Source organism: Otolemur garnettii, unplaced genomic scaffold (assembly GCF_000181295.1).
Source record: "Otolemur garnettii isolate 467f Iridium unplaced genomic scaffold, OtoGar3 scaffold00100, whole genome shotgun sequence".
Lineage (NCBI taxonomy): Eukaryota > Metazoa > Chordata > Mammalia > Primates > Galagidae > Otolemur > Otolemur garnettii.
This window is the reverse complement of record NW_003852495.1, coordinates 6706033-6725941: the sequence shown is the minus strand read 5'-3', so window position 1 is coordinate 6725941 and position 19909 is coordinate 6706033. Positions and strand designations below refer to the sequence as shown.

The 19909-nt window shown below is 41.7% G+C and overlaps 1 protein-coding gene across 1 annotated transcript in view; it reads right to left on the bottom strand.

The window, feature by feature from the left end:
• Window positions 1–14929, bottom strand: part of LOC100944645 (zinc finger protein 850-like) — a gene marked incomplete at its 5' end in the record, with an annotated part of 127647 nt that extends 112718 nt beyond the window's left edge. The window contains 3 exons of the mRNA XM_023516898.1: window positions 8507–9835; window positions 14425–14520; window positions 14800–14929. Of these exons, the coding sequence (XP_023372666.1) occupies window positions 8507–9835; window positions 14425–14520; window positions 14800–14929 (1555 nt within the window). The remainder of the gene's footprint in view (window positions 1–8506; window positions 9836–14424; window positions 14521–14799) is intronic.
• Between the last annotated feature and the right edge of the window lie 4980 nt (window positions 14930–19909).

Below are 19909 nucleotides of genomic sequence, written 5' to 3'. Positions count from 1 at the left end.
AACAGCTTCCACAGCGTTTCTCCATCGTGGTCGGCCCTTCTCCTCCAAGGGATTCAAAGTGCAGGCAGCAGCCCAACACCCACACTCGGCCACAGAAGGCTCCTGCTTCCTAAGTCTCAGGGAAGCGGTCCCTAGGCAACCGCCCTGGTGTCACTGTGACGGCAGGCAGGTGTCAGATGCGTCACATGTACATGCACAGTGGCGAGGGCAGCTGGGATGGTGGAAGTCAGGGTTCACCGCCAAAGAGCCTTTTGAGGGTCGAGGAGGGAGGTGCCAAGTGGATGGAGACCCAGATACCGGCCGGGTGTCCGGGAGCGTGAAGGAGGCTGCGGCAGGATCGAGGGCCAGAACTCAACTGTTCTGTTCTCAGGACCTTTGGCAGTAGAGTTCTGGTTCGCATCCCCATGATCTCCCAGCTTCATGGCAGTTGGGGAATAATGTTCTCTAGGAGTCTAGAAAGAAGAGGACGCCCACTCTATTCTCCCTTTCATCCTCTCATGGTCACATGTACCTCATGGCTAGTAAGGATGAAATGCAGCAAGAGGTCGTGTGGCCGTTGAAGCACCCGAGGTCCTCAGAGACCCCAGGGCAGGGGTCAGCTAAAAATTCACTAATGTGTGTGTTCCCGCCTCTTGGGGAACCTGGGCCTACCAGATAGTTCCCGGTTGTTCCGCAGCAGCTGCAGAGAGAAAGTGGTCCTCTAAGAGAGCTGGGCTGGAAATACCTGTTGGTGCCCCCTGTGGCACCCCATTACCACGCAAATAAAAACAGCCAGGACATGGATTGAAGGTACAAGCCTGCAAGGGATGGGCTTCCCATAGGTGCAGGGAGAGTCCTGAGTAACCTTTGTGGTGGCCTTTTATTGAAGCATTATTCAACAGGTGTGGGAGGCCCATGTCCTAGGACCCGGACTGACTGGTGAGCTGGTCCACCTGATCCATTCTGGGACAAAAGAGGCATTGAGTCCAGCTGCAAACTCTTCTAGGTACTGGAGAAACAGCAATGTGAATACCTGGGTCCTTCCTCCTACTGGGGGCAGAGCTCAGACAAAACAAGCAGGTGCACACGTGAAGCTCAAAGCTCTGGTGAACAGGTATAACTGAAAGGGGAGGGAAAGAATCCTAAGGTACCAAGGGAACAGCAACTTCAGCTGCCATTACTTGGGGTGTAGAAACAAAAAGAAGTCAAAACAATTAAAATTCAGAAGTGGAGGATACTCTGGGAGGCCGAGGTAGGTGGATTGTCTGAGCTCCTGAGTTCAAGACCAGCTGGAGCCAGAGCCAGAGCAAGACCTCATCTTTTAAAAAAAATAGCTGGGCATTGTGGAGGGTGCCTGTAGTCCCAGTTACTTTGGAGGCTGAGGCAAGAGAATCTCTTAAACCCAAGAGTTTGAGGTTGCTGTGAGCTGTGACACACCATGGCACTCTACTGAGGGTGACAAAATGAGACTCTGTCTCAAAAAAAAAAAAAAAAAGTGCAAAAACTTAGAGGAAGACCTCAGCAAACCAGAATTCTGACCTTTGAGGTGAGGCTTTGCTGGCATCTGAACTGGGCCGCCCTAGGGGACCTGGCCCAGGATCTCTGAGAGAGCACAGCCTGCTGGAGCTGCAGTACCTGGAAACAGGGTTCCACAGAGACTAGGGATCAAGGCAGTGTCTCTGAAGTGTCCCCCATAGGAAAGGAAAGAGCAGAGCCCTCTGTCTCCCTAATCTCACCCTGAGTCTTTTCCCTAGTGCCTCTACAAAAGGGCTACCAGAGGCTCTAGCCAGCAGAGCAGTGGTGAGGACTGCAGATTCCAGCATTGTAAACAGCACAGAAAGGGGGGGTTTGGAATTGAAAGACGACAACTTGGCAACTAGGGTGGGCAGAAGACAGATCAAAGCACTTTATCACTTTATCACCCTCGGTAGAGTGCCATAACGTCATAGCTCACAACAACCTTCAGTTCTTGGGCTTAGGTGATTCTCCTTCCTCAGTCTCCTGAGTAGCTGGGACCACAGGTGCCTGCCACAATGCCCAGCTACTTTTTGTTGCAGTTTAGCTGGGGCCGGGTTTGAACCTGCCACCCTGGGTATATGGGGCCAGTGCCCCACCCTCTGAGCCACAGGCACCACCCACAAGTATGTACTTTCTTAGATTGAGAGCCATGGTCAAAGGCAACAGAGACAGGATTTGGGGGGAACCAGAGTGAAGACAAGCACGAGGGCAGGGTCAGGGGGACATTCTTGCAGGCAGTTGTGGACCATGCTCACCAATGCTCAGGAAGCAGACAGGCTGGGCCACCAGGGAGGGGTAAGGGCTATGATGGGAAGGGCCTATGTGAAGGGCACATAGCCTTTCAGGATGCTTGCTCTACCACAAAGGAGAGCAGAGAAGTGAGTTGTGCAGGAGGGGATAAAATATCAAGAAGCTGTCCAGGGTTTGCTAATAAAATGGGACCCAGGTGAGAGGGGCACCTGGGTGAGAGAGTGTGGTTCTTTAAGCGGATGTCCTGTGGAGGTGCAGTCTTGAGGATACAGAGGGCAGGGCCACAAAAGTGAAGCCCAGGAGAGCTGAGAGGGCCCTGCACACTGCCCAGTGAAGGGCAGGCTTTCCCAGTGGCACAGTCTTCTGATGGAAGCTACTGCCAGCACATGGCCTTCCCCACTCTGTGTGCAGAGGATGAGAGAGAACACACTCTCAGGCTGGAGGGGCTTCTGGTGATGTTCTCAACCAGTCTTAGCCTTTCTCCTAAAGTAGAGAAAACTCATAAAAAGCCTCTAGCTCCGTGCTTAAGTTGAACTCTGAGGTCACTGGCCTTTCCAGGAGCCTTTGGGAGTTGTGAGTTAAGCTTACAGAAGAAGCTAGGCATGTTTATCCATCAGAGGTTTTTTGAGGCAGCACCTACTGAAGGAAACAAGGTCCCAGCTTCTGAGACGCCAGCTCTGCACTGACAGGCCACTGCAGTCCACTTTAAAATAGCCAGCCTATGATATCCACTTTAAAGGAACAATGAAATAATATACATTCTAAAGCAGCAGGAGATGTTTTAATGACCTTCCTCAAGACACTGCTGATCCGTATATTCCCTTCTCTCCACATCCACAGCTTTGAGTCTTTGTGATGTGGGCTTTTCTCAATGGGGTTAGGTAGTAATCTCAAGGTGGTTTTGATTTGCATTTCTCTGATGATCTAGGGACAATGAGCATTTTTTCTTATTTTTTTAATTAATTTTTTAACCATTCATGTGTCTTCTTCAGTAAACGTACTGGTCGTGTCTCTTGTCCACTTATAAATGGGTTTGCTCTTTTCTTGATTAGTTTGAGTTCTGGGTAGATTTTAGTTATCCTCTCATTGTTAGATTTGTAGCATGCAAATTCTTTTTTCCTGCAGGTTGTCTGTTTGCTTTAGTTTTTATGCCATTAGCTGTGCAGAAGCTTTTTAGCTTGATCATGTCCCATTCATTTATTTTTGGTGTTACTGCAATTGCCAAGGGATCGTCTCTGTAAAATATTTTCCCATGCTGTTGCCTGGTTTTATTAATCCAATTCTTTTAAAGGGTACAAATACTCCTCTTGGAAAACTTACACTTTTCAAGAACAGAATAAAGTAAATATAACAATACAGAAATACAGAAAAAAATTTAGTATTCATTTCCCTGTTTAAAGAATGATGTTTAAATTTTTTGTTATAAATTATCCTCCAATGAGTTAACTGATATTTACATAAAATTGATTTTATTTACCACATAGTATATTGTTTACATTTCACTTAATTATGTATTATTTTACTGATGGGTAGAAGCAGAACCTACTAGATGGTGATTATTCCAAATTTTGTGAATGTTTATAGACCAGGAGATTTGATTGCGTGCACAAGTGCAGTGACTTCACAGCAGCTGACGAGGATATGTTGTACCAGTTCTCAGTTATTACTTTCAGTAGGTAATAGATATTTTAGCATCTAGTCTCCAATGTCTAAACACTATATTCATATATTAACAGTCAGACAGGCAAAGTGGTAAACATTCTAGATAAATAACTTCTTATGTTCTTATAACAGGCTGCTAGATTAGATTTGCCTTTTTTTTTTTGCAATTGTTGGCTGGGGCTGGGTTTGAACCCGGGTCCTCTAGCATATGGGGCCACCTCCTTTGAGCCACAGGTGCTGCCCCTTGATTTGCTATTTTAATTGGGATACTCATCGTCAGTAAATGGATTATTTTTGACACTTGACTTGATTTTGTATGTTATCCTTTTTCAACTTTGGTAAAAGGGTAAAAAGCCTCATAGCCATGATTTCTTTGTATCTTGAAGAGATAGAAGACGTAATCACCAAGATAATTTGCTTCTAGATGAATTATACGGTATAGCTGTTTAATCAGTTACTTCTTGGTTCTTTCTTTATTCAGAAAAATAATACTTTTTCAGGATTTCAGACATACTATAAAAAGCTAAATATATGGCTTGGTTCCCATAGCTCAGTGGTTAGGGTGCTGGCCACATGCACTGGGGCTGGTGGGTTGGAACCCAGACAGTGCCTGTTCAAACAATAATGACAGCAATAACAACAAAAAAATAGCCAGGCATGTGGTGGGTGCCTATAGTCCCAGTTACTGGGAGGCTGAGGCAAGAGAATCGCTAGAGCCCAAGAGTTTAAGGAAGTTGTGAGCAGTGATGCCACAGCCCTCTACCGAAGGCAACATAGTGAGATTCTGTCTCAAAAAAAAAAAAAAAGCTGAATTTAAATATATGGTATAAGATAATGCTAACTATGTAAACAAATAGTTCCTATATTTTACCATATCAAAGATGAGTATGTGTGAATACATTTCAATTATACATGTTTAATATTTAAAAAAATAATTCTTTTCTATAATATCAGATATACCACAAAGAGGTGAAATATGAACATTTTATCGTTTTGCTAAATTAAAAGCTGAATGTGTATGTATGTGATAATATTTTCTCAAGTGATAATTTTCCATTACCCAAATATATTATCAAAAGTTGAATATAAACTTACAAAAAATGCATGGAGTTTCTTATTTCATACAAGTCCAGGGAAAGGGCAGTTCCAAATGGTTTCATCAGATTAAAAATATCAAGGATACAGGTTATTCCAATCTATCCCCAGTGTCCATCTCAGCTTCCTGACCCTTTGGTTGTAAAATGGCCACAGTTCCAGGTATCACACAGATATATATGTTGTACCTAAGAAAAACATTTCCTTCTATTTTGTTAAGAAAGAAAATTTAACTGAAGCCCATTTACAGCTCAGGACTGTCATACCTATGATCAGATGAAAAGCATCATTCCTTTGATCAAAAGTTTACTGAGAATCTACTAGGAATAAGTAATACACCAGGTGAAGTCAAGAGTGAATCCTGGCCCTTTATCATCCCTGTTCTCTACATATATTAAAAGTTAATTTTTCCCCAAGTACAGCTTTCTTGACGTCCTACAAATTTCAACATGTAGTGTTGTCTTTGTCATCTATTCCTAATGGCAAATTGCCTTCCTTTTTACTATGAAAATTATTTATACTGGTAGCTTTTAAATTTCCTAGTGGAGAAAAGGATTTTGGGTAACACTGTGTTACTTTCTAACTCTCTAGAGATCAGAGATCTTGGCATGTCTTGTTTGTTAAAGTTTTAATAAATCATTTAAATCTTTCTCCTGACCTCACTTCAAACAACTTTTAGTCTACTGGGTCTCCTTACATTATGAAGACAAAAGGATGAGCTATGAATGAAAATTTTTTCTCCAAAAGGAATTAACATTAAAAAAAAATTTAAAAAAGAAAGAAAAGATGATGTAAGATGTTCTTATAGTCACTGCACGTATAAGGCCTTCCTTTCACATGCCCTGTCATAATGCACAATTATGAAAATAGTAAAGGCTCAGTGCCTGTTGCTCAGTGGTTAAGGCGCCAGCTACATGTGCCAGGGCTGGTGGCACCAAACAATGATGACAACAACAACAACAACAAAAATAGCCGGGCATTGTGGTGGGCACCTATAGTTCTAGCTACTCGGGAGGCTGAGGCAAGAGAATCGTTTAAGCCCAAGAGTTTGAGGTTGCTGTGAACTGTGACACTATGACACCCTACGGAGGGTGACAGACTGTTTCAAAAAAAAAAGGAATAATAATAATAAAAGCAGCTCTCACTTCCAATACTAGCTACTGTTCTAAAGGTCATAAATGTATTTAACCCTCACAGTGTAACTAAAAAATACCATGCCAGTATTACTAATTTGTAAATGAGGAAGTTTGCCCTATTTTGCCATGTATAATGCACTCTTTTTTGCCCAAATTTTTGAGGGAAAAATAAGGATGTACATTATATATGGGTAGTAGAGTTAAGGAGTGGGAGAGCTCAGCAGGGGCCCTCAGGGGCCACCACACCCTCCTGCCTGGGTCTGCCAAGATCCATGGGAGTGGGTTAGAGTAGCCTCTGCTGAGTGCTGCAATCGGGAGGGGGCGGTGATAAGGCTGGTGAGGCAGTGCAGTTGGTGGGGGCTAAGGCCCAAGGCTGGGATGTGTGGAGGGAACCAAGAACCCTGCAGAGGGTCCAGGACCTGCCTAGCTGCCTGAGCAGACTCAGAAGCTCCCTCCTTTCCTGCCACATGCATGGCCATCTCACCAATGACCCCAGTGTAGCCAGGAGGGAAGGGCTCCTAGGACAGAAAGGGCAGCCTTCACAGAGCAGGTGATTATGGGAAGGGGTGCAATCTGCATGTCTACCAGGGAAGCATTAGCCTTCCCCAGATGTGTTTCTCCTAGCCAAGAGCTGGCTTCTTTCTCGAGAGGTGTTTTTCTGAAAGTTTGAGACAAAAGGTGGGTGCCATATTATACATAGAAGGACATTATACAAGGCAAAATACAGTATTTAATAGACACAGTTAATTTGGCCTATAAGAAATGAGTTATAATGACGAGGGCAAGTAAAAGTAAACACTGATTAAATTTTTATACACACACACACACATATATATATATATATATATATATTTTTTTTTTTAAGAGACAGGGTCTCACTATGTTGCCCAGGCTGGAGTGCCGTGCCTATTCACAGGCATGATCCCACTACTGATCAGCATGGGAGTTTTGACCTGCTCCATTTCCAACTTGGGCCGAATCACCCCTCCATAGGCAACCTGGTGGTCCCCTGCTCCCAGGAGGTCACCATATTGATTCTGAACTTAGTGCAGACACCTGATTGGCATAGCTCACTACAGCCCAGAACTCCTGGACTCAAGCAATCCTCCTGTCTCAGCCTCCCAAATAGCTGGAACTACAGGTATGCACCACTACGCCTGGCAAACTTTTCCTATATTGATTCAGTTAAGGTTAATTTTAGAGAATTGGCTTCCAAATATTTAACAAGATTTGAGTGGGATGAAGAATGTGTGGGTGGATTGCTTGAGCTCAGAAGTTTAGGACGAGCTTGAGACAGAGTGAGACTCTGCCTCCAAAAAAAAAGAAAAGAAACCCTGGGCATTGTGGCAGGCACCCTTAGTCCTAGCTACTCCAGAGGCTGAGGCAAGATAGTCACTTGAGCCCAAGAGTTTGAGGTTGCTGTAAGATATGATGCCAAGGCACTCTACTAAAGGAGACAGTGAGATTCTGTCTCAAAAAAAAAAAAAAGAATATGCTACATTTTTAACATTAATGTAGAATTCCTCAAGTACTAATTGTCAAATGAACTATTTCTTAACTAAAGAAAATTGGTGGCTCGGCGCCTATAGCTCAACCGGCTAAGGCGCCAGCTACGTACACCTAAGGTGGCGGGTTCGAATCCCCAGCCCGGACCCGCCAAACAACAATGACGGCTGCAACCAAAAAATAGCCGGGCGTTGTGGCGGGCGCCTGTGGTCCCAGCTACTTGGGAGGCGGAGGCAGGAGACTCGCTTGAGCCTAGGAGTTGGAGGTTGCTGTGAGCTGTAATGCCACGGCACTCTGCCCAGGGGGACAGCTTGAGGCTCTGTCTCAAAAAAAAAAAAAAAAAAAAGAAAATTGGTGTCTCACACAAATAGCATTAATATTAAGAATCCTCTGGTTTTCTGAGGGTAATAACTCTGAATGGTTAATTTTTCTAACACATTTACTTCCCTCCTAAGCTTCTCTCCATTATGAATTCCCTGAGGATGACTTGGCCACTGACAAGGCCATCTCATTTTTCTTACATTCATGAGGTTTTGGACTTTTCATCAACTGAACTTTGAGGTATAATAAATTCAGAAACACAAACTCCTCCTAATTCCTAACATTTATAATGTTTCTCATCAGTAAAAAATCAATTCTGGCCTTAAGTAAAGGTATCTTTCAGGCCTTATATCTACATTATAAGTTCTGATATTTAGTATTAGACTCAAATGCCTCCCATGTTCCTTATAATTATAGATTTATCTTTTAAAACTGTATGAATTTTCTAATGTCAAATAAAATTCTGAGCCTTCTCCTATTTCTTCATTCACTCCTCTGTCCTGTATGAATTCTTTCATGTTGACTAAGGTGTGAGCCACGAATAAAGGCTTTCCCACATTGCTTACATTTATAGGGTTTCTCACCAGTATGAATTTTCTGGTGTCGACTAAGTTCTGAGCCACGACTAAAAGCCTTCCCACATTCCTTACACTCATAGGGTTTTTCACCACTGTGACTTCTGGCATGATGAGTAAGTTCTGACCTTCGGATAAAAGCCTTTCCACATTCCTTACACTTATGGGGTCTCTCACCAGTGTGAACTTTTTGATGTCGAACAAGTTCTGTGCTACAAGTAAAGGTTTTTCCACACTCCTTACATTCATAGGGTTTCTCACCAGCATGAGCTCTCTGATGTCGAGTAAGTTCTGAGGCACGACAAAAGGACTTCCCACATTCCTTACACTTATAGGGTTTTTCACCAGTATGGACACTCTGATGTCGAATAAGATGTGAATCAGAGATAAAAGCTTTTCCACATTCCTTACATTTATGTGGTTTCTCACCGGTATGAATTCTTTGATGTAGACTCAGCTGTGAGGCACAACTATACACTTTTCCACATTCCTTACATTCATAGTGTTTCTCACCAGTATGAATTATCTGATGAAGACTAAGTTGTGTGTCATAACGAAAAGCTTTCCCACATTGCTTACATTTATGGGGTTTCTCACCAGTATGGATTCTCTGATGTCGGGAAAGGTGTGAAGGACGGGTAAAGGCTTTCCCACATTCTTTACATTCATAGTACTTCTCATCACTATGAATTCTCTGATGTAGATTAAGTTGTGTGGTAGATGGAAAAGCCTTCCCACATTCCTTACATTTATAGGGTTTCTCACCTATATGTATCCTTTGATGATGATTAAGTTGTGAACTAGAATGAAAGGCTTTCCCACATTCCTTACACTTATGAGGTTTCTCAACAGTATTAATGCTCTGAGGTTGAATAATTCCAGAGTCTTGAATAAAGGCACATTTCTTATTTTCACTACAGTTTTTGCTTTCATGAAGTCTTCCATGCTTAATCAAGTCCGATCTACTATTAAAGATTTTCCCACATTCTCTACATTCAGATTCCTTTTCCTTATTATGAATTCTTTCAAGATGAATAGGATGTGACTGGCACCTGGATTTCTTTCCAGTATGAACTCTCTGATGCTCTTTCTGGGCTGTGCACTGAATGGATGTGGCCCTTTCTTCAGAGGTTGTTACATTTTGGGTGAAAAGTCCCTCCAGATACCCCTGTCGTCTCTCCACCTGGCATTTGATTCCTCTGTTATCTCTGATTATAACCCATTGCAAGGACTTAATTTTATAACTGTCCTCTTTTGGAGATAAATTCTTGGTTTCTCCTCCAGACTCCTGGTCTGTAAGATAACAAGAAAGAAAACAGGAGATATTTTCACCATTGCAGGAGACATGTTCTAAAGCACAAATGACAAATTAAAATAGTGAATAATTTAAACAACTCTTAATGCTACACTGCAATTTGGAAAAAAAAATGGCAGGGGGAATGAGAATAGAGAAAATGGAGACAGCTCATAAAGAAAGAGGCAGTTGTTCTTCACCTCTGTTGAGTATCTGTATCAGATGTAAAACTTATTTAAAATACAACATCCATGAACCATCCAAGACTAAATAACAATTTAAATGACTACGAGACATTTACAATAGCAAATTCTCTCATCTCCATTCTCAAAATATATTCAGATTTTGACTTTTCTTGTCTGCCTATATTTCTACCATCTTGTCTAAAGCCATCTCTCACCAAGAGTAACATAATACTAATTTAACTGGTCCCTCATTTTTTACTGTTGCACTCCTAATACTCCACACCCAACACAATAGCCAGAGCGTTCCTGTTGAAATAGGTCAGAGCATGTAATTTTTCTGCTCAAAATCCTCCAATGGATCCCCCTCTCATTAAGAGTAAAAGTCAAAAGTCCTTTTTTTTTTGCAGTGTTTGGCCGGGGCCAGGTTTGAACCCGCCACCACTGGTATATGGGGCCACAGGCACCACCCCAAAGTCCAAAGTCCTTTTATGTGGTGTACAAGGCCTTCCAAAAGCTCGTCCCACACTACCTCTCTCTGACCTTGTTTCCTATCTTCTCCCATTGGCTGACATGTTCTTCACACTTGCCCTTTCATAATCTCTCTCTGCAAATATCTTCCTTACATATCAATATGGCTCATTTAATTACTTCATTCTTCTATTCAAATGCCAACTTATGAAACCACCCTTTACAGAACAGGACCCCTATCAATCTACTTATCCTATTTTTTCACAGCACACACTTATAATCACATCATCTTACTTTTCCAGTATTATGAAAAACTTCAAATATACAGAAGAATGAATTAGATAGTGAACCTTCATATTCCCACTACCTTGAGTCTATAACATCTGGCTCTGTTATCAAATATCTATCCATCCATTAAGCCATATTGCAGACATTGATATAATTCATTTCTAAATTCAACAGGAGATTATGGTATACTTTAAATTGTTTAATATATATATTTTTGTGAGACCCTAGTTGCTCTGGGTAGAGTGCGATGGCATCATAGTTCACAGCAACCTCAAACTCCTGGACTCAAGCAATCCTCTTGCCTCAGTCTTCCGAATAGCTGGTAGGACTACAGGTGCCCACCACAATGCTGGGCTAAATTTTGTATTGTCTGTCTGCCCCTCATTGTGCCTGTTTTTCTTTCTCTCTGTTTTTTTTTTGAGACAGAGCCTCAAGCTGTCGCCCTTGGTATAATGCTGTGGCATCACAGCTCACAGCAAACCTCCAACTCCTGGGCTTAATTGATTCTCTTGCCTCAGCCTCCCAGCCTCCCAAGTAGCTGGGACTACAGGTGCCTGCCACAATGCCCAGCCATTTTTTGATTGGTGTTGTCGTTGTTTGGCAGGCATGGGCTGGATACAAACCTGCCAGCTCTGGTGTATGTGGCTGGTGCCCTGGCTGCTTGAGCTACAGGCACCGAGCCCTCATTGTGCCTATTTAAAGTAAACACTTGATAACTATTTGTACCATGAATGAACAGCCACTGGTATTTTTATATGTGATCTCCCTCAATGATTCTGGGGCAACTGAAGTGTGAGAACACTGTCTAAATACTGTGCCCTTACCCCATACTTAAATAAAATCTAAACTTTCCACCAGACCTGCAAAACTCTGCATTATCTGAAACCTGCATCTCTATCGCCTTCATTTTGAGGCAGTCTCACCTTCACACACTATGTGTCCACTAAGCTGGCTTCCATCTGATTCCTATACCATGTCAACTGCTTTCTCATCTAAGACCTTTTGAAACAGTGTTTTACTCCAATGAATATTCTGTTCCAGATCTCTGTACAGCTAGTTTCTCTCATTCTAAATATTTCAATTTTCTGTCAAGTACACCGTTCTTTGCTCTTATCTTTTTTTTTTAATCGTGGAATGGCATACTTATTTGTTCATCACTTTATCTGATGCTATGATTTACCCCAAAGTGGCACAGAACTAGTGTAATACTTCTTTCACTCACCAGTCCCCAGCATATAGTTCAATTCATGTCAAATAAAATAATCACTAGATTAAAGGCATTCAGGTGGAAATAAAGAACATAATAACAATAATAAAATTAGGAGAAATCTTTGAGAATCAGAGTGATCACTGCATGCTTTTTTTTTGAGACAGAGTCTCACTCTGTCACCCTTGGTAGAGTGCCATGGCATCACAGCTCACAGCAACCTCAAACTCTTAGGCTCAAGTGATTCTCTTGCATCAGCCTCCCAAGTAGCTGGGACTATAGGTGCCTGCCTATATGCCACAACGCCCAGCTACTGATCACAGTATCCTTTTTTTTTTTTTCACATTTTTTTTTTTTTATTGAATGGTAACTATGTATATTAATGCACTTCTGGGGTACAGTGTAGGGTTTTCACATGCAATCTGAAATACTTCCATCAAACTGGTCAACACAGCCTTCATGTCATTTTCTCAGTTATTGTTTTAAAACGTTCACATTCTACTCTTAGAAAGATTCACTTGTACCCCTATACAGTATGTTTTTAATTATGTAATAGGTGATAGGCATGTCATCCTGATCCTAATCCCTTCCAGCTTCAATATAGGACATTGCATGCTTTCCTACATTATTTCCCATGCACACAGCAGCAAAGCACAGGCCAGCCACCTTCATTAGAGTGTATCTGTCCTCTAAAACACTAACAGCTTTACAGAACAGCAAAAATCTTATGCAATTCTGAGCAAATCCTAATGGAAGCTAAGGATGATAAGTGTGAAGGCCTGAGTATTCCCATTCCCTAATCACCAATATAGAGTTTGAGGGAGGTATACCAGTGTCTCTCTTCTGTGTTCTTGTTGATGCATAGTAATGTCTTGCTGAATAGCATTCATTATTGTTGCTTTTTCTTTTTTTCTTTTTTTGAGACAGAGTCTCACCTAGGTTGCCCTCAGGAGAGTACCATGGTGTCATGGTTCACTGCAACCTCAAATTCTTGCGCTTAAGTGATTCTCTTGCCTCAGCCTCCCAAGTAGCTGGGACTACAGGTGCCTGCCACAACACCTGGCTATTTTTTAGAGACAGAGTCTTGCTATGGCTCAGGCTGGTCTCGATTCTGTGAGCTCAGGCAATCCACCTACCTCGGCTTCCCAGAGTGCTGGGATTACAGGCGTGAGCTACTTCGCCTAGCCTATTATTGTATATTTTTCTGTGCCATGTGATGATAGCTCTTATGGCCATTGCAGAAAAAGTTCCAAAATTGCTCTAAAGGGGCTTGGCACCTGCAGCTCAGTGGCTAGGGCGCTGGCCACATACACCAGGGCTGGTGGGTTCAAACCTAGCCTGGGTTCCCTAAGCAACAATGATAACTACAACAAGAAAAATAGCCATGCGTTGTGGCAGGGGCCTATAGTCCCAACTATTTGGGAGGCTAAGGTCTAAAGAATTGCTTAAGCCCAAGAGTTTGAGGTTGCTGTGAGCTGTGATGCCATATCACTCTACTGAGGGTGACATTATGAGACTGTCTCAAAAAAAAAAAAAGCTCTGGAGGGTGGACTATGCTCTGGCATTGGTACATAGCTTCCCAAGGGAAATAATTTGAAGGTAACTGTAGTGATTTAATCATGAGTTACGTTATCACTTTTTCTAGGATGAGTTCACAAACTTAATTGTCAGATTCATATTTATACCATGAAATACTATTTTGTCAATGTAAAAGAATGAAGTACTGATATATATACATACAATAATGAATGAAACTTGAGAACATTCTGCTAAGTGAAAGAAGGCACTCACAAATTACACATTGTGTGTGGTATCATGAATGTAAAATGTGCAGAACAGGCACATCTATACAGACAGAAAGTAGACTAGTGGCTGCCTAGGACCATGTGTGGGAGTGACTGCTAATGGGTACTGCATTTCATTTTAAGCTGATAGAAATATTCTATAATTAGAACATTGTAATGGTTGCACAACTCTGTGAATGTACTAAAAAACCACTGAATTATATACTTTAAATGGATGAATTTTACAGTATGTGAATTACTTATTAATAAAACTGTTTTTTTGGCCGGGGATGGGTTTGACCCACCACCTCCGGCATATTGGACCGGGGCCCTACCCTTTTTAGCCACCGGTGCCGCCCCTTAATAAAGCTATTTTTAATAGTTAGGATAAAAGTGAATCTCAAGTGCAAGTAAAATGACTGTCACAGGGAGGGAGGAGGTTACTTCCTATATGTAATGAGAGGGAAATATGATAGAAGGGTAGTGAGAGAGTATAGTAAATAGAGTAAAATTTTAGGGTCTTGTGCTGAAACACCCTTGACTGTCTTCCCCAGATGTCAGTCCTCTTTAGGGAACTTTACTATCAACATCTCATAGGGCATCTAGGTGACTTAATACAAATTATAGCCTCCCCAGTGTGACTCATTATTGCTTACCTGGACACCATTCTTTTGTTTCCTTCCTTTTAATCATCCAAGGGTCTTTTCCTTGCTCCAATAAGGAGATCACACTTGGCTTAGTACAAGAAAGTCCTGCTCAAGAAAAAAAGGGAAGAAGGTTATGGAGTAGGTATCACAATTAAAGCCTATCCATGATTATTAAGAAAAAGGAGCAAGTAGATTAAGACACAAATGAGGACGAGTTTCTTAACAAAACCCATCTCCAACTTCACAAGAGAAAAACCATTCTGCTGAGCAAGAATCATTAATTCAGCCAGGTATTTAAAAAGCACTTAGTGGAAAAACTCACAATAAAAAATATAAGAATTCCAGAAGGGGAACTCTGAATTTTGTGGGAGAAGACAAACTTACCCAGTGCGATCAGGTTATTATAATTTTCCAACATTACATCTCGGTACAAATCCTTCTGAGTAGTGTGCAAGCATCCCCACTCCTTTTGAGAGAAGTAAATGACAACATCTTTAAACTTCAAGCCCTGAAATCACAAGTAAATATATTTGTGAAATTAATGGATAAAATCTTTAAGACAGTATAAAAGGAAACAAAGAAAGCAATTCATTCCAGGAGCTCCACTGGGAAAATAGGCTGTGCTGTGCCCTTCAACATGGATGGGTCAATATGGAAACAAGGGTGACTCCAGTCAGGTACCCACATGGTTCTTGAGCATACTTACTCCTGAAGATGTAACTGGGCGCTTCCATCATTCTCCCAGGTCTGGGGAATAACCAAAGGCCAGATAAGTGATGCTCCCAATTAAATGAAATTGTTCATGCCCATGCACAGCACACAGAACACCCTATGTTCAGCACACAGTGCTTCTTGTTGCTTCCTCCCCATTCTTCCACTCAAGAAATGAAATCTTTTTTTTTTTTTTTTTAGAGACAGAGTCTCACTTTGTTGCCCTTATTAGAGTGCCATGAAGTCACAGCTCACAGCAACCTCTGGGCTTAGGTGATTCTCTTGCCTCAGCCTCCCTATTAGCTGGGACTACAGGTGCCCGCCACGACACCCGGCTGTTTTTCTGTTGCAGTTTAGCTGGGGCTGGGTTTGAACCCACCACCCTGGGTATATGGAGCCAGCGCCCGACTCACTGAGCCACAGCACCGCCCAAGAAATGAAATCTTAACCAGTTTTCTATGTCATCATAAATTCTTAAACAGACATTATTTTTACTGGCTTAATGACACCTCATCATATGTATTCAGTATTCTTATTTTGGAGCACTTGTTTGGAGACGTTCTCTAAGATTCTTTTGCAGTTATTACAGTCACTATTTCTCAATAATTTCTTGCTAACTTGTTCCTGTTACCACAGATTGTCCCTAACTACAATACTCTTCTTGTTCCCAAGCTACCAGATCTGATGGAGAAAGATCCAAAATCACAATCATGTGACTCAAAGTAAGCAAACACATCACAATTTCAAAATGGATCCATCTGGCAAAGACTCCTTGGGAATATCTGATAATTCCATACACTCAATCTATCATATCCCTGTATTTCTAGTCCTAAAAACCTCAGAGTGCTAGAGATACTGGCAGATGCTAAGACTAAACAAATCAACATAAATTCCCTTCTTGTCTAATTGGGAAACTCAAGTGTGCAACGTGATTCCACTTAACCACTCATACTTCATTAAGTTGTAGCTCTAAGAAGGTAAATGTAAAATTTCCAACAAGGGTCAGTTTTCCTACTCCATCAGTACTCTTGGTAGAAGGATATGCCCTTAAAAAATGCTAAGTGGTTTGCTATTGAATACCTGAACACTTATTAGAGGGATACTTTAGGGACAGTAGCCTTTGGTAGCATAATTGACTGGAGTGGAAGAACTGGGGAGCAAGTTCCTAAAGAGAGGCAGGAAGTTTCAGGAAGAAGAATCTTTTCAAGTCTTCCAAAACAAAAAGAATGAATTCAGAAGCAGAGAGCAGAACAGTGTCTACCAGAGATGGAAAGGATGGGAAGGAGTTGGCCAATAGGTACAAAGTTATGATTAGATAGGAGGAATAAATTCTGGTGTCCTACTGGATTTTTTCTAGAGAAAGCCTGAGAAAGCAAAAATGAAGAAAAAGCAGGGCCCCTAAACAACAATGATAACTACAACAAGAAAAATAGCCAGGCGTTGTGGCAGGGGCCTATAGTCCCACCTATTTGGGAGGCTGAGGTCTAAAGAATTGCTTAAGCCCAAGAGTTTGAGGTTGCTGTGAGCTGTGATGCCATATCACTCTACTTAGGGTGACATTATGAGAGTGTCTCGAAAAAAAAAAAAAAAAAAAGCTCTGAAGGGTGGACTACGCTCTGGCATTGGTACATAGCTTCCCAAGGGAAGTAATTTGAAGGTAACTGTAGTTGATTTTTGGTCATGAGTTACACACCAAATGGATTCCATGCATCAGCCACCTCTTGAGCTTTGTTCCCACATCCCAAAACTGGGGCCCTCAGACTGAAGCCGTAAGCTCTTTATATAAAGACCCTGTCCAGAATCACCAATATTGAACCTGACAACCCACAAGGACCAATAGGTCCTTTTAGCCTCAGCAGAGCTCAACTACCTGGATGCACAATGCAATGGCTTTCTCTGAAACTATAGTTCCTAGAATCTTTTCTCTTCTTTTTTTTTTTTTTTTTTTTTTGAGACAGAGTCTCACTTGTCGTCCTCAGTAGAGTGCCGTGGCATTACAGCTCAGAGCAACCTCAAACGCCTGGGCTTAAGAGATTCTCTTGCCTCAGCCTCCTAAGTAGCTGGGACTACAGGTGCCCACCACAACGCCTGGCTATTTTTTTTTTGTTGTTGTTGTTGTAGTTGTCATTGTTGTTTAGCAGGCCTGGGCCGGGTTCAAACCTGCCAGCCCCGTGTATGTGGCCAGCACCCAAACCACTGAGCTATGGGCACTGAGAAAGTTCCTGGAATCTTTGTAGTCAGCACATCCTTGTTCCAAACTGAGACCACATGTGACTTTCCTGCCTCATATTCCCTCCTGCGACAGCCCCTAGGTCTTACTGCTGATAATGCCCTGCTCGTTGCATCTCAACTACAGTCACTGTACTTGAAGCAGTAGGTTTCTGGTGCCTTATATGTCTATATGTTTTAAGATTCAAGAAGAGGTCCATGAATCCTAATTCAAAGGGAACCTTAGCTTGGAAAAGTGAAATCATTTACTCAAATTTGCAGTTAGCACAAGCAATGATGAGGTTTTTTTTTTTTCTCATTAAACTTTGTTTTAATGGGAATGATGAGTTTTGAATCTAGATTTTTCCAAGTCCAAACTGGGTTGCCTTCAACTTCAGGCTCTTGCAGATGCAACCAGAGATTTCCTGATCATTTGAAATAACCCTCAGCTGGGCCCTGCATGTAGGGGAACAGAACATGTCTGTCACTGCAGAGCACAGCACTCTATGAGGGGAAATCCCTGTCAGAAGAAAACAGGAGGAAAGAAGCAACTGTGTCAACAAAATTATTTTATCCAAAAATGTCAATCAAAATCCCCCTTGACTCTCATTTTGTAAGGGCATTAGGGACACAGATGACTCTGACCCAGAACCTGTTCTTATAAAGCTTAGAGTCAGGGAGGAAAAACAAAAAATAACAGTCAACACAATCACAGGATATCAGGCTCTGTGGAGAACTAGTTACTATGACCACATCATCAGCTAAAAATAATGGACTGAATATTACAAACATTTTAGAATGTAATAATAAGCTTCAAAAAAGGAAAAATAGACTTTGGTGGCTAAAGCTAAGTCCAAATAGGAACTGACAGGGGTTATGCTGAGACACTGAAGCTTCTTTTGCAGAGAAGTCTCCTAAGCCCACATGGCCATAAGCTTGGACATTCATCTTCAGAAACAGGGGGACATCAAACCTACAGCCAGCCAAGATGGAAGTCTAACTGGTTACACACTGCAAACACCTGCGATCCCTCGGACCATGCCCTCCAAGTAAGGAAAAGCTAGAAGTAGCACTCCCATTCTTGGGGGCTTCCAGGAGAACTGTACTATGCCTGACTTGAACCTTGGGAGCTGGTAAAAGGAAAACATTCCCCTGTAAGGAACTGTGATCATAAGCCAATCCTCACACAAGTCTGCAGCTCACATTCACATTGCTAAGGTGGCTCTATGAATTTACTTTAAGGTGGTTGTGCTTTGGCAGTGCACCTCGTAGAAGCATAGATCTGCCCTAGAAAAACAACTTTCAACTGGGCCTCAATAATCCATGGGTAGAATTCCCAGGAAAATGACCTAAGAGTCCAAAATAAAACACCACCACATTGTGAATGCACAAAATGTCACTGGACTATATACTTTAAAACGATTCACTGTATGTTCTATGACTTTTGCCTAAATAAATAACTAAATTAAAAACATAAAAACAAGACATGCAGAAGAAATTCAATCATACTATCATTTCAACTTTTTGTTATATTTGAAAATTTCCATAAGAAAAAGTTGGGGGGGGGGCAGTGCCTGTGGCTCAAGGAGTAGGGCACTGGCCTCATATACCGGAGGTGGCAGGTTCAAACCTGGCCCCGGCCAAAAACTGCAAAAAAAAAAAAGAAAAAGTTGGGGGGATCATAACTGCAAAACATTCATCTATTACATTGATAATACCAAAGAATATAAAACAGACATACATGTTTAACAACATGTCAGAGAAATGACACATTTCAAAGAAAAAGCTTACAGAATAAAAGTCATAATACTGAAATTATATAATGGTTAGAATAATTATCTCTGAAGAAAAATTACTTGGCTGAATAAGATATTAAAAGATTATACATAATACACTCAAAAAAGACGAATGTGAGAAAATATTAAATACAAATAAGAGATTAAGAAAAAATGAGATGGCTTTACAGTTATCTAACCAGAGTTCTAGAAGGAAAAAAGGATAAAGACTTGAGAAAAAAGGCAGCATTTGAAGACACAATGGATAAGAAAATTTCAGAACTGACAAAAGCCTTATTCAGATTTAGGAAGCCTAGTGAGTCTCATAAAGAAATCCATGCCTACGCCATCACACCATCACACCAAAATTGCAGATCACTAATGACAGAGTGTGTTAAAAGCAATTTGGGGTTAAAGACAGATTATCCGCAAAAAAATAATTTGATTGACAGACTAACTAAATAACAAGGAGGTTAACCAGAAGACAGCAAAATATCTCAGTGTGTTGGGAGTAAATTATCTTTCATAAATGAGGGCAAATAAACCCAGGATGGTGGCTCACACCTGTAATCCTAGCGCTCTGGGAGGCTGAGGTAGGTGGATTGCTTGAGCTCAGGAGTTCAAAACCAGCCTGAGCAAGAGCACAACCCTGTCCTTACTAAAAATAAAAAAAACTGGCTCGGCGCCTGTGGCTCAGGGGGCTAAGGCACCAGCCACATATACCTAAGGTAGCGGGTTTGAATCTAGCCTGGGCCCACCAAAACAACGACAGCTGCAACCAAAAAATAGCTGGGCACTGT